Here is a 15,697-nt window from a genome sequence, read left to right as displayed (position 1 = left end):
CAAGGCTGCTTACTCTCTCCCTTTTTCTTTCTTCTAGTGATTGACTGTATTATGAAAACCTCTACATCTGTCAGGAAGCACGGAATACAATGCACATTTTGATTGCAACTAGACGATTTGAACTTTACAGATGGTCTGGCTCTTCTTTCCCATACACACGAACAAATGCAGATAAAAACAACTAGTTTATCAGCAGCCTCTGAAACAGTGATCCTCAACATATACAAGCGAAAAAAAGAAAACTCGTCAAATTAAACACAGTGAATATCAACCTGATCTCACTTGTCAGAGAAACACTGAAATAGATGAAAACATACATTGTAACAAGTTCCATTCTAAACAAATTCCCTTTATATATTCTATTATTATTCACATCCAAATAAAATAAATACACAGTTGAATATATAATCATCTTTTTTGTTTTACTGAATGAAAAATAATTATATTGATCTAACTCAATTTTTAAAAAAAACAGGCGGGAAAAAATAAAAACATGAAAGAAATTACATTCAAAAAAAGGAATAAAAAAGAAAAGAAAAAGGAAGAGAAATTTAAATGTAATGATGTATTGAATAAGAAATTACATAATACATATATATTATTGTAATATATATGATGCAATTTACATGGAATTATCAAGTAACATATGAACATATAATGATTATGATTATGATTACATCATCATGAAAAAAGAAATGTGTTCAATTGGACAGTGACCGATTGGTGTGTATGACCAGTTTTGTGGGATTTTTTCTTTGTTTTTAATTCATTGATAGTGGGTTGACACGTCACAGGAGTTATTTCTCTTCCACAAACCCTCTCTCTCTCTCTCTCTTGCTCTATCTATTTAGTTAATAGATTTATCTAAGGAAAAACAAACAACAAAAGAGAGAAACAATAAACGAACTTTAAAATATGGACAAATAGTTTTTTTTCTTTTTTCTTTCTTTTTCTTTTTTAAAAAATAAAATGCTGAAATTATTTACAACATTTGGTTCAGTATTGAAAGAGTTATGATGATTTGTTGTTAAGGGGGAATGATTTTTTTGTTGTGAAATTGCTTACTTTAAATTGGGTAGTTTATTTGTGAATGTTTTATTATTTTATTAGAAATCATTCAGATTAATGACTTCAAAACGAAACCCAATTATCAATATTAATTGTTTTTCTGGCTAGCATTTCTTTAACGAGTCCGTTTTCTATGGAAGCCTCACTGAATCCACCCAACATCGAATCAGCATCCACGATCTCACAATAGATGTTACTCCACCAACAATTGAAGAGATGCAGGAGAAGACAATCAGTGTAGCAGCAGCCTCAACTGCAGTAGGTCTCAATATACACAAAGGGAAAAGCAAGATTCTCCGATACAACAAAGTATGTAACAATTCAATCACACCTAAAGGACAAGATTTCGAAGATGTGAAAACCTGTACGTATTTGGGCAGTATCATTGATGAACAGGGTGGATCTGATGCAGATGTGAAGGCGCGGATCGGCAAAGTGAGAGCAGCATTTTTATAACTGAATAACATCTGGAAATCAAAACAACTGTCAACCAACACTAAGGTCAGGATTTTCAATACAAATGTCAAGACAGTTCTACTGTATGGGGTGGAAATCTAGAGAACTACGAAAGCCATCATCCAGAAGATACAAGTGTTCAATAACAGTTGTCTACGCAAAATACTTCACATCCGTTGAACAGACACCATTAGCAACAACCCACTGTGGGAGAAGACAAACCAGATGCCAGAGGAGGAAGAAATCAGGATGAAGCGCTGGATGTGGATAGGACACACATTGAGGAAAGCACCGAACTAAGTCACAAGGCAAGTCCTCACAATGAATCCTCAAGGCCGAAGGAGAAGAGGAAGACATTACGCCGGGAAATGTAAACAGACATGAGAAGAATGAACAATGATTGGACAGAACTATATAGGATGCATAGGACATAGTCTTTTGGTAGTAACAGAAGTGAGTAAGAGTAAGTAACTACCAACAATAACTCTATAAAATAGCTTCCAACTTACCAATCCTAAATAGGATTACTTACTGTTATAACTTACTTTATAGTTGTGTTGAGTATTCCATGGGATATCAATTACTTTTAATACATTAATATATATATATATGTATATATATATTCCTTTATATCTGTACAGATAGACACATGTTCAACTAAGAAGATGTTGATATGGTGAACAGAATGGATCTAATTAAAAGGTCAGATATCAGGTCAAATTAACAAGACATGTGAACTATCACAGTATGACGGTCACCAACAGCTAGACCTCGATAGAAATAGCTATTAAGGATTTCTTGTACGATAATCGTAATGCTTCATTTCTGTTAGAAAGCTTCTTAATTCAGTGGTTGAATTTATGAGTCGATTAAAGCTGGACCAGCAACAAAAACCTGGAGGCACTGGCTGGCCGTTTCGTTCTAGTATGGGACTCCTCAGCAGTGCTCATCCATGATCCCGCACGCGGGAACTGAAGCCATGACCTTCAGTTTCATGCGTGAACGCTTAACATCTAGACTATTGAGTAAAATTATGGAACGCCTCACGGTTTTGAGCGTCATCCTTATTCAAAGGCAATGCTAATCTTCTTTGTATCGTTCCAATTCTAGTATATGTACCATCGAAGTGAGTACATTGATATTCCTGTGTATATTTGTGCACGACTTAGTATATTTTCACGTATTGAACTCTGTTTTAGTATATTATTTTATTATTCATACTGGTATGTTTATGATGCATATCAAAATATCTCTTTTCACTTTACTGCAATCTACATTCACCTGTGTAGTTTCGACTCACAACTTACACTTAAATCAATATACAGAATTCTCAATTTTCGAATACCTTCCTACACTGTTACTGGGATAATTCTTTTGGGCAGTTGATCCTATAAATTTAATCGAATGGAGTGAATCATTCAACTGAATATATGGATGAATTTGTGTTTTTGTAAAGCCCATTGAGATATGCTACAGTGGCTCATCTATAGAAGATAGATTTGGATAACTTGAGGTACCCAACATGCAATCGTCAGTAAGAATTATATGCACCATCCACCCTCCCGTTGAATGAATAGTAAAATCTAAGATCTTGCAGGTTACCTATCTATATATTAATCTATCTATCTATCTATCTATCCACACATCTATCTATCTATCTATCTATCTATCTATCCACACATCTATCTATCTATCTATCTATCTATCTATCTATCTATCTATCCACACATCCATCTATCTATCTATCTATCTATCCACACATCTATCTATCTATCTATCTATCTATCCACACATCTATCTATCTATCTATCTATCTATCTATCTATCTATCCACACATCCATCTATCTATCTATCTATCTATCTATCTATCCACACATCTATCTATCTATCTATCTATCTATCTATCTATCTATCTATCCACACATCCATCTATCTATCTATCTATCTATCCACACATCCATCTATCTATCTATCTATCCACACATCCATCTATCTATCTATCTATCCACACATCTATCTATCTATCTATCTATCTATCTATCTATCTATCTATCCACACATCTATCTATCTATCTATCCACACATCTATCTATCTATCTATCTATCCACACATCTATCTATCTATCTATCTATCTATCTATCTATCTATCTATCTATCTATCCACACATCTATCTATCTATCTATCTATCTATCCACACATCTATCTATCTATCTATCCACACATCCATCTATCTATCTATCTATCTATCCACACATCCATCTATCTATCTATCTATCTATCCACACATCCATCTATCTATCTATCTATCCACACATCCATCTATCTATCTATCTATCTATCCACACATCTATCTATCTATCTATCACCAAGACAAGTTTCCACATATACATATAAACTTTGCGATTTTATAAATCGTAATCACTTTAATTCTTCTAAAACGATACTATCTATTATTTGGTATTATAATGTTATCTTCAACAGTATGATACCCATTATAAGCTATTAGAACAATCCATGAAGTGAATACTTCATTTACATCATACTACTTAAATTATTATTATTATTCTAATTCTTCCAATTAAACACAAGTTACTTGATATACTACATGTCAAGTTTTTTATGTCACAAGAAAATGTTTGTATCCAGCTATACAACTAACTATCTAACAAATAGTTTATAACTGAATTCAAATAATAATAACCAATAATATTGTGTTTATTAATACCTGAGGCAAATCTCATTTAAAACTGGTAAACAATATCGTTTGTGTTCTTTGAATCAATAACTAAATCATTCAGCTTGATTGCCTTTTCTATTTTTTCAAACAGTGGTCTATAATATTTATATCGATAAGCATCTCTAGTAAGGGTAGTAGTAGCAGTAATAATAATAATAACAGTAGTAGTAGTAGTAGTAGTAGTAGTAGTAGTAATAGAGTACCAGTTAATTAATATTATAAAATCAAGATTTTGTTTCTTGTTTCAATTAATTACAATCATAGGACTTTGATCAGATTATTGGAATATATATACTTCCCAATAGATCAGTAATTCCCTTATGTTCATATATATATATATATATATATATATATATATATATATATATATATATATATATATATATATATATATATATATATATATATATATATACGTGTATTTAACGAAGTTGAATCTTGACTAACATCAGCTGATTAAACTCAAGAATTAGCGGACAATAATAAAGAATAAATTTATTCAGAGAACGAATCATTAAAATGTTTATGAAGTTTTTGTTTTGAAAAATTAAAAAAAAACAACCAGGCAATTGTATCCACCATAGAAACGGATATAAAATTTGCACGGTTCAAGTTGTTATACCTTTTCAAAACTGTAAAATGAAATTTTTAAATCAAATCTTAGATAATGGATAGTTGCTGACAGTGGAATCCAGAATGCGCGTTTCGTCCTAGTTGGGACTTGTCAGCTGGATGTACCTGCATCTCAGAGTTGACGTTCACTCTGGGACTCGAACCCAGTACCATTCACCCCAAACCCATCGCGTTATCCACTCAGCTACTGAGTTCTGATAAGCACTTGCTTGTGCAATGGGGTGAATTTAAATTCACTTGGTATTGTTTGGCTTGTTTGGCTTAGATTAAGATAATATCAAGGCATACGCACAGTATGCACATATGCCAATAACAGACTGATCAATTGCAGTCTTTAACCTCAATAGGAAGATACAAGCCAAACAATACCAAGTGAATTAAAAAGGTTATTTTAAAACTCAGGATTTAGAGTAACACAAATAGTGATCTATGTCTAAGCCACTATGACAGGTTATGAATAGTGTCACAGTGTGTCTAACTAACCAAGTAGTCTAGCTCTTCCTACAATGCAGAGCTCAACGGTTAATGTCCTCACTCACTGATATGGTTTTAATCGGCCAATTTCAGTTTTCTTTTAGCCTACTTCTAAACCAACCATCATAGAGTGTCTAGATTGACTGTGGTTTGAATTACGTAATTCATGTCCTAGTCACTTTAGTCGATAAACATACTTTCACGTAGATTCAAATCATCTGGGTTCCTACTCAGTCAAAAAACACCTCTTTCATATATGACTTCAACTACTACAACTTGATGGAAAAAGACAGACGAAAAATAACGTTTTCTGTCAGTTACAAGTAAGGATATTCAAATCACTTGGAATTCAATAAAATCATCTTTCTTCATTTCTACTAAGACATGAATGTAATGGGTTTGTTTAACAAATTAGTTATTAGATTATGAAATGCCATTCAAAGTGATTTGTATCACATAGGAATTGCACTATAAATAATAACATTAAACTAAATATCAGTTTTTATCTGAAAAGTTTATTCTTAACGTTTCAGACTATGTAGCTAAGCGATGTATTGTTGAATCCAAAGTATGAAACACAGTACATTTCACTTCAAATTTCAATATGTTATCCATTAAACAATTAAATGGCGTCATTTAGATGATCTTGCTCAGGATATCAATATGTTTACATAGTATAATAATTGATTTTAGTTCTTAAGCTCATTAACCAGAAAGATAGACTTCAACTTGAAGTTTGTGCTGATGATGTCGTTCAGAAAAACGATGAAAGCTCCACGACCAAACCATTCATCTCAGAGAACAAAACTCTATCAAAATAAAAATAGAGATACTTACAAATATGATTTACCACGTGTCATTTTAATTTTGAATTTGTCTATAAATTGGAAGTTTCATAAAATATCTATATCATTACTGAATGTATATGACTAATTAAAACCTGAAGTAATATTACTTACCACAGAATCACCAATTGCTATCAAACTTGATCGTCTTGATGTACGAGGTTCAACATTTAGTTCATTGCCCAATTTCTATTTCAAGAATATAAAAAGAAGAGGAGAATAACTTTCATACAATAGAAATAATCATTTATACAATGTGAAATATGCTGTTACAGTAATCAGATAAATATTATACCTATCACCAACAGTTCATCATTTCAATTTTACCGAACCGTAAAGTAGTCACAATAAGAATTTCGAAATTCTACTGTAAACTTATTTATATACTAGTGAGCAGACAACTATATGCTGGTTGAAATGTTCGCCGTTATTGACAATAGCCTTTAATATATGTCAATCGGGGGAGAAAAGCAATCACAATATTAGTTTCTTGAATTGGTTGGTTAGACATTAGCACCATTGGATGCCGACCGGCTTAGTGGTATGGAGGTTCTGGTTTTGAATCACACGTATAGGATCGTGGATGCGCACTGCCGAGGAGCTCCATACTAGGACAAGACGGTCATCTGGTGCTTCCAGGTCTTCAATGGTTGTTTAACATTAATCAATTCATGATCTCAATGAAAAACGTAACAGTCTCCACAACCCTATACTGATAATTCCTGGAATGTATATATTTCATAAGAGGCTGTGAAATAAAAACAGCTTTATGACATCTTGAAAATATCGCTTTAAAGTGTATACTATGGATACATCTATGAAATAACTCACATTATTTGATGTGATTTGTTTCACAGGTTCATTGACTTGTGATGAATTCCAATTCAATTTTGTTTGTATATTTGATGTACGAATAAATGGTCCTTCACATACTTGAGCAGTAAGTAAATTTTTCTCTTCAGAATTTAACAAACCACGAGATTTTGGAATTGTATACCAATTTGTTCTATCAGTATCTTGTAATGATTGGTCACTACTTCGTCTAGATAAATTATCATTTATTTTATTTGTTGGTATATGTGATGTAGTGTTTTTCTCTTGACGTTGTGCATCACAACTATGTCTACGTAGTTTAGATACACTTGGTAATTGTAAACCTAGAAATGATGTACAATTTTTTTTATCCGATAGATTTATATCACTTGTTGGTTTATCAAAGCGTAAGTCACTGTTCTGTGGGGGAAGCTAAAGAAAAAAAACAGACAAAACATACGGATCTAAATTGGGTATTAGTATTTGAAATAGTCAAGGTAGTAACTTAAGGAGACTAATAAAGATTGATTGAACAAAAGGTGGAGTCAACAATAGTTGATGATTTAAATAATGTAGGCAAGGCAAAAATTTATCATACTACCCAATAATTTAAAATGGTTTAAAGATAATCATGGTAATAAAATAATCTGAAGAAGTGGCTTACATGGAGTTACGAAACGTTAGAAATATAATTTTTCTGCTTATTAGGATATGAAAATCATAAATTTATTATTAACCTTCTAATCAATGCTCAATTTATTTGAAACTATCAAGTCCAACCTTGGCATTGATACACATTATCAGGAGAGATTTCAGGCCACTACAAATCGTTTGTGTACACATGAAGCGAGTTTAGATTTTGAAGTTCTCAAAGCTTTCAATAACCCGAGAAATACTTGCTTACTTACTTACTCACTTACGATTATCACTCTCGTGAACCATAAGTCACCAACCAGCGATATCCAACATACGATGTCCTGAGCTCTCGTTTACAGATGTTGACAAGTGTGCCATTCATTCTCTTGATGTATGTCTCTAGTTCTCTGACCAATGTATTCTTTGGTCTATCTCTTTTACTTTCACTTTGGTAATTTCAAGTTAGGGCTTGCCTCGTGATACATTTTGATGATTTTCACGATCTATGTCCCATACACCTCCAATGTAGTTTTCTTAACTCCTATTCATCTGGAAGCTGCTTTCTCCACGGACACAATGAAGTGTGGATGATAATGTCTAATCAACCGGCCTGAAGTATGTTCTACAAACAGGTGTTTATATATACTTGGAACGTCTTGATAATGGTTTATTAGTTCTCCAAGTTTCAGCCTCTTACAATAAAACTTTATCCACGCTTGTATTGGAAATTCTGACTTTGATGTTGACTGATATTTTTTTTCAGTTTAAGATGTTCCCTGATTTTAGGAATGTTGCCCTTAATTTACCAATCCGTCCTTCCACATCTGTATCAGGTACCGCTTGTTTATTGGTAATCCTGTCCAGGTACGAGCTTCTCCACGAAGAGTGGCCTAATTTGCACTCTCTATGTTGTATCTCATGATCTCACTTTACCTTAATGAATGTTGGCGCTTACTGCATCAGAGGTTGTCACTAAAGTGACTGTCTTCATTATATATATATCCATATATATATCAACTGGATCATGAAGACGTCAACATCTAAAGGGAAGCACGGGATACAGTGGACATCTAGGATGCAGCTGGACGATCTAGACCTCGCAGGTGGTCTGGCTCTTCTATTGCACACGCAACAACAAATGCAGGAGAAGACGACCAGTGTAGCAGCAGCCTCAACTGCAGTAGGTCTCAATATAAACACAGGGAAAAGCAGGATTCTCCGATACAACACAGCATCCAACAATCGAATCCCAATTGACGGAGGAGATTTGGAAGATGTAAAAATCTTTATATATTTGGGCAGTATCATTGATGAACACGGTGGATCTGATGCAGACGTGAAGGCGCGGATCGGCAAAGTGAGAGCAGCATATTTACAACTGAATAACATCTGGAAATCAAAACAACTGTCAACTGCCAATACCTCAGTAAGACGTTTCAATACAAATGTTAAGACAGTTTTGATGTATGGGGCGGAAACTTGGAGAACAACAAAAGTCTTCATCGAGAAGATACAAGTGTTCATTAACAGCTGTCTACGCGAAATAATTCACATCCACTGGCCAGACACTATTGTGGTGTGTGTTACTTATATTGACATAAAAAGTATATGATGTTAGTCGTGAACAGAAGGTCTGGAAGCAAAGAGACAAGAGGATCGAACAGTAAAGAATGGGAACAGAATTCAATTTGTATGAAAATGCAAAAACAATGAAGTCTGAGCCATTTTGAGACAATTAGCGGACATTTTGCAAATTATGCATTTAGTTTATGATTGTTAAAGTTTATTAATAAGTCCTGTAATTTGTGTTAAATACATTCGATTGTCCTCACACGTGTTCTGTTCACTTCACTATCAGAAACAGCCCATTGTGGGAGAGGACAAATCAGATCCGGAGGAGGAAGAAATCAGGAAGAAGCGCTGGATTTAGTTAGGACGCACATTGAGGAAAGCACTAAACTGTGTCACAAGACAAGCCCTCACATGGAATCCTGAAGGCCAATGGAAAAGGAGAAGACCAAAGAACACATTACGCCCAGAAATGGAAATAGACATGAGAAAAATGAACAAGAATTGGATGGAACTAGAAAAGAAGGCCCAGGACAGAGTGGGTTGAAGAAAGCTGGTCGGCGGCCTATGCTCCATTAGGAGTAACAATCGTAAGTAAGTCCTTAACAGTTTCTATTAAACCTTTTGAAAGCGATTTTAAGGCCAGTTCTTCGAGAGTTTCAATCATTATTTCTACTTTAGTTGAACGTGGTCTTCTTGATGTGAACAGAGATACAAGAAACCTTGACAAACTAAGGAAGCTATTTTTTGGGAAGTTATTTCATTTGATTCAAAGCTTGTGAAACAATAACATTTATTTTTGTCCCTAGTCTACTCTACAGAACATCAGCTTTCGTTTGGTGTATGATTCACTGTCATAGCTTTTTTTGTTCCAAAGCTATGGTATATTTTGTACTTAAGCTTCAACTGACTCATGATCTTAATCAGTGAAATTACTATAATATGCACAAAACCCATCTGATATTTTGTACTCTAATTTCTATGCTAATCTCCAGTTTTGGATATAACTGTATTTTCTCAATTATTGTGCGTTATGATCTGGTTAGTCATCTATTTATTCATGTATCTGTTTACACTGATCTGGAAATCAGGAACCAGATCAGAATTGAGAATAAATCGTGTGGTGTTCCAGTTGACTTGTCTTTTCTCACTCGCATGCTTGTCAGCCAATCAGCTGATAGAATAGTTTTCGACGCTTTCATTTTGAACTAACGCATACTAGCCTTAAGGTTAAGTCAGTCAGCCTATCGCATCAAGGTCTTAATCTAGATTAGACAAGTTATCCTCAGCACCAAAAGTGAGTAGGCAGATCAAGAATGTAACATTTTTATTTTCTAAATCAACTGAGGAATTCGATATTAACTAATTTTGAATCCATATACACAATTGTTTCATAATCATCATTTGATCACATCAGTTAAATACTCCTTACTACCCATGTATCCCCACATAGACATATGAAATAATGAATTCATTAGAATGTGTGGTTTGATCGTTTATACTTAAGTGGAAAAGTCAATTTAGTAGCATAGTATATTTCTAAATGGCTACTTTTAGTATCTGTCCTGAAAAAAAGAATTTTTTAAATATTTTTCCATTGAAATAGAATTTTAATGTTAACTATTTCTTACATCAATATTTCGGTCAGCAACTTCATATCTTTACTAAACCTATTTACAATATATATATATATATATATATATATATATATATATATATATATATATATTGAATTCTCTTTAAAAAAGAGACTAAGATCTTAACACGCTTTATTTGTACTTTAAAAGAAGTAATCATTGATGAACTGGGGGGGAGGGGAAAGTTAGTTGCTTTTCTTGTTCTTGATCGTGTTGCTGTTGTTGTCAACATTCGATTGTTTTAAAATGCAACAAATGGATTCTATCTATTTCATTCGTTTAACCTTAATCATTATTTCTATTGAAACAATAATGATGAAATAATTTTTATTTTCACATGAACTGAATCAATTCATTGTTTAGTAATGTTAGTTTCATTTTAAAGTAAAGATGATTAAGGTCAATCATTTTGAAGGATAGAAGGATAGAATCTATGAATGAATATTTAAAATAACCAGTATTTATGAAGTATGATAAATATGATCTTGATTTAATGGAAATAGTTTCCTTTATTGAAGTTAAAGATTACTTAAACTGATCAATGATCTGTGAATGAATTGATGCCATCTGAAATTGGATGGAAGATCCTAGATCCTATTGTATATTGACGATTGATATTATAATCAACTTTGATTTACATTTATTAGTATAGTATCATTTGGGTAGGGGTAACAATAAATGGTACCAAGTATGTGAAAATTGAATTTAACTGTATAGATTTTTATGACGTTAAAGTGTGATGAAGGAGAACACCATTTAATGGAGTCCTTCATTTTGACTTCAATTAGATGTTATCGATGTTATTAGCTGGCTCACCACTTTGGTGACCTGGGATCTGACTCCAGTTAGATCGTGTGTATGATTGGTATTGAAATGATTACTGTCGAAATATACATGTCACCAATCTTCGTATATAATTCTTGACTTAACTCGAGTTAGTGAATAACAGAATCAAATATGTCAAATAGGAGAATAGATTAGGATGATGTATATTTTGTACATTCGTTGATCAGAACAGACAATCAGAGAATCGCAGCAAATGAAGCGAAGAAGAGAGAGCGAAGCGAAACGAAAGGATGCACATTGGAGAAAGCATGTGAGCCAACTTCATTTAATCAAGCGTTAACCGATATTTAGTCACACACATATGTAAGAAATACATACACAAACGCTCATATGAAAACAATCTGGGTTGATAAGTGAATAATTAACAAGATCAAAACGTGACTCAAGAAGAGTAGATAAATTGACTTGTCCAGAAGCTAAAATAAGTTATATGGGCTTAACATAGTAACCGACACTACAACCAGTTAGGATGACTGATCACTACAGAATCCCTAAGTAAAATCTGAAACCTATACAGTAAATAATTCATTTGCAAAATAAACATCAAATTGTTTCAAACTTTGTTATTCCTTCGTTTCCATTCCAATCACTTTCTGTTCTCGTTCTCTTCACTTCAATTTTCTCAACCTTCTGTCACCAGGACATTTCATTTTTGATTAGTGGGACATACTACTTATATCTGTTCACATCCGTAGCACACATCACATAGGTGCTCAGCAATATCATACAAGTTGTGCATACTTCTTTTTTTTTAAAAGTAATTTTGAAATTATAGTTTAACTTACTGGACAGATAACATGTGCACTTGCTCGTCTTGTAATATTTGGACTATTTTCTAATTCTTTAATTTGATTTGGATGTAACATTGGTACAAACGAAGCAGCAGTTCGAGCAATAGTTTTTGATGCTTAAAGATGTTAGAAAGAAATTAGTCATTCAATTATAATCAACACAAAGTCTATTACAAATGTAGGTTAGTTCAAAAATCATCGGATTAGATTACCATAACAAGATAAAATTAACAGACTGAATAGCAAAAGAAACGAAACATTGTAGTGGCAGTGATAGTTAAAAAAAAACTAAACAATGATATCACACACTGTGAAGACATAATGAAAAGGTATTTGCACAGGAAAAATATAAAATAAAAAGTGAATGAAACTGTATCACTATAACCGACTCCAAGCTATGACATCTAACATATTCAGCCACTGATTGTGGTCATATTACCACTATTGTAGTGAACCAGAACACAAATGTGGACAATCAAATGTATTTCAACAGAAAATTACAGAATATCTTAGTAAAATCTGAGAACCATACAACAAATTCTTCTTTTTGCAAAATGCCAATCAATTGTATCAAACTTGACTGATTCTTCTTGTCCACACCAATCAATCACTGTTCTCGTTTGTCTTCTCATTGATCTTCTTAACCTTGTATCGCCAGACATTACACTTTCGATTGACGATACATATTACTTATATCTATCGACATCAGTAGCACACACTACACTATAATTCACTCTAAGCCATACCATTTAACATATTCAATCACTGTTTTTGGTCATATTACAAAATACTTTTACATTATACCTGCATTTTTTTAAAAAGAGAGAGAACGACGTTATTATATTGATGTTTATTTCCCTACTTATCAATTTTTGATAGGCTTGATTAACTGACAAAGTTAATAATCATTTTAATAGTTGAGATTATGAGTCAGTTGAAGCTAGATCATCATGGGAAACCAGAAAGCACTAGACAGCCGTTTCGTCCTATTGTGGAACTCCTCAGAAGTGCACACCAAAGGTCTCATCTCATGAGATTCGAACCCTGGACCTATCGGTCTCACGCTCGGCCACCTAACCTCTAGACTATTGTGCCGGTCAGCATCCGACAGTGTTAATGTATAACTTCAACTAATCCACGAAATTGAGCGACACATCCACCATTGTCTTTAGTGAGTTAATATCTCATCACCCATTTCACCATTGAATTGGTGTTATTCCTAACCAGAAACAATGAACTAATGATATATTGTTTACATCACCTATTAGCTACCAAATGTAAGAGTTTATCACTATATAAAAATAAAATATTGCTTTAAGGGAGTTTAGTTGTTAGGACTTCATCAAAGGATTTAGACAATTTATGGCTCAATTTAATTTCCAATTAAACAACTTCATTTTGAATGAAACTATCAAATTCATACTAAAAAGGAAATGAGCTTTATAAATTTGTATTTTAATTATAATGAATGTTGGCTAACAGTAGAGTCGAGAATACAGGCTTCTTTCTACTTGGAACTCATCCATCACTGATTACACCTGAATTCAAGTATTGATATTGACTATAACATTCAATGTTATTGTATTTTGATTAACATGCCTATCTGTTTTCCATTTAACTGTTGAATCAATATAGCTTATGACTTGTGTAACAAGTATTAAGGTATATTTTAAACTATAAACAAAATATGTTAAAGCTTATAACTCAACGTTTAGGTGGAAGAAATTCATTCATGGTGGACATATGCGAGCATAGAATGATTAGTTGCTTCAGTTACAGATAACTGAATCAAAAACTAATAATTTGACTTGTCACTCTACTAAAAATGAATAATAGAGGTTAAAATATTCTGAAAAACATAACATTAGTTATTTTTCATTTGACAGTTGTCTGTATACTGTCAATGTAAGAAAAAATTGTATTTTACACTTGAAGATATATTCGTTGTATATGATAGGATGTGAAAGACTTAAGTTTTAGAGAAAAAAAAATGATGAAATGACAAAATCCGTGTCGGGTAGAAACAGGTGTCTACTTCAATACAATGGAAGATGGTCGCGCAACTTCTTGGATTAGTTGAGGTTAGACATTAACACTGTTGGATGCCGGCTCAGTGGTCTAGTTGGTTCAGCGCTCAACGCAAGAATGGTAAGTCCTGGGTCCGAATCTCACGGGGTGCGGGATCGTGGAGGCGTACTGTCGAGGAGTCTCATACTAGGATGAAACGAACGTCCAGTGCTTCCAGGTTTTCCATGGTGGTCTAACTTCAATTGACTCATGATTTCAATCAGAAAACTTGACAATCTCCACAACCCCTAAAAACCTGATTAAACCGAGAAAAGTTAGATTATCGGATTCCGAAACTAAAGTGATGATCTGAAGGTAACCTTTTCATTGTATTATCTGAATACTTTGTGTTTAAAATCAATGAATGCGATCTCAGTTAAAAAAGTAAACAGTTGTAAACCTACTTAGTAGTCTGATGGCTAGTCTCCCGTAATGGAGACTATAATCCCTGAGACAGATCGTCGTGGATTAGCACTGACTGAAAGTGACAAACTAGAATGGAGTAGATGTTTAATACACCCTTTTTAGTGGTTATCCACCCAAAGACAGTCAGTGATGTAAAACATGAAACGTTGCCTGTATTGAAGAAAGAAGTTTCGGAGTTCTTAAAAAATTGTCAAAGTCTGCTAGGGTATAGTGAACGAATCGATCGATGTTAAACCGTCGAAAACCTGGAAGCACTGGACGGTTGTTTCGTCCTAATATAGGACCCCTCATCAGTGCGCACATGGAATTCGAACCCTTAGTTACAGGTTATTTGCATTATTCACATGACTTTCTCTTATTTTAAAAAGAGTTATCAGATTCATGTCATGACTAACAGGGATGAATTTAAAATACTTAGAATCAGTTCCATATGTTGTAACATTCAATAATTATTTTCTATATTCCATATATATCTATACACGCAAACTGATATGAACTGAATACTGGTTAGATCATTCTTTGAAAGTTAAACGTTTTTATTAACGATTTGATGGAATTACTGATTGTTTGACATAATGATTACCATTATGAAATATCAGATAAATTATGACAATAACCTATAAAACTTCAATCATTAATCACGTTGTTTGTTCATTGAATACTTCAATCATACAACGATCTGTTTGATTGTAACTT

The 15,697-nt window shown here is 33.2% G+C and overlaps 1 protein-coding gene across 1 annotated transcript in view; it reads right to left on the bottom strand.

Annotated features, from left to right (window-relative positions):
- Positions 1-477: 477 nt before the first annotated feature.
- The window catches only part of MS3_00000684 (uncharacterized protein), an 89,047-nt gene continuing 73,827 nt past the window's right edge, over positions 478-15,697 (bottom strand). The window contains exons 16-19 of the mRNA XM_051208359.1: positions 12,503-12,624; positions 7,048-7,461; positions 6,331-6,405; positions 478-864 (exon numbers count right to left, since the gene is read on the bottom strand). Of these exons, the coding sequence (XP_051064840.1) occupies positions 844-864; positions 6,331-6,405; positions 7,048-7,461; positions 12,503-12,624 (632 nt within the window). The 3' untranslated portion in view covers positions 478-843. The remainder of the gene's footprint in view (positions 865-6,330; positions 6,406-7,047; positions 7,462-12,502; positions 12,625-15,697) is intronic.

The sequence above is a fragment of the Schistosoma haematobium genome, chromosome 5, assembly GCF_000699445.3.
Source record: "Schistosoma haematobium chromosome 5, whole genome shotgun sequence".
Taxonomy (NCBI): domain Eukaryota; kingdom Metazoa; phylum Platyhelminthes; class Trematoda; order Strigeidida; family Schistosomatidae; genus Schistosoma; species Schistosoma haematobium.
The sequence above is the reverse complement of the archived record's forward strand: the minus strand, read 5'-3'. Positions and strand labels throughout refer to the sequence as shown.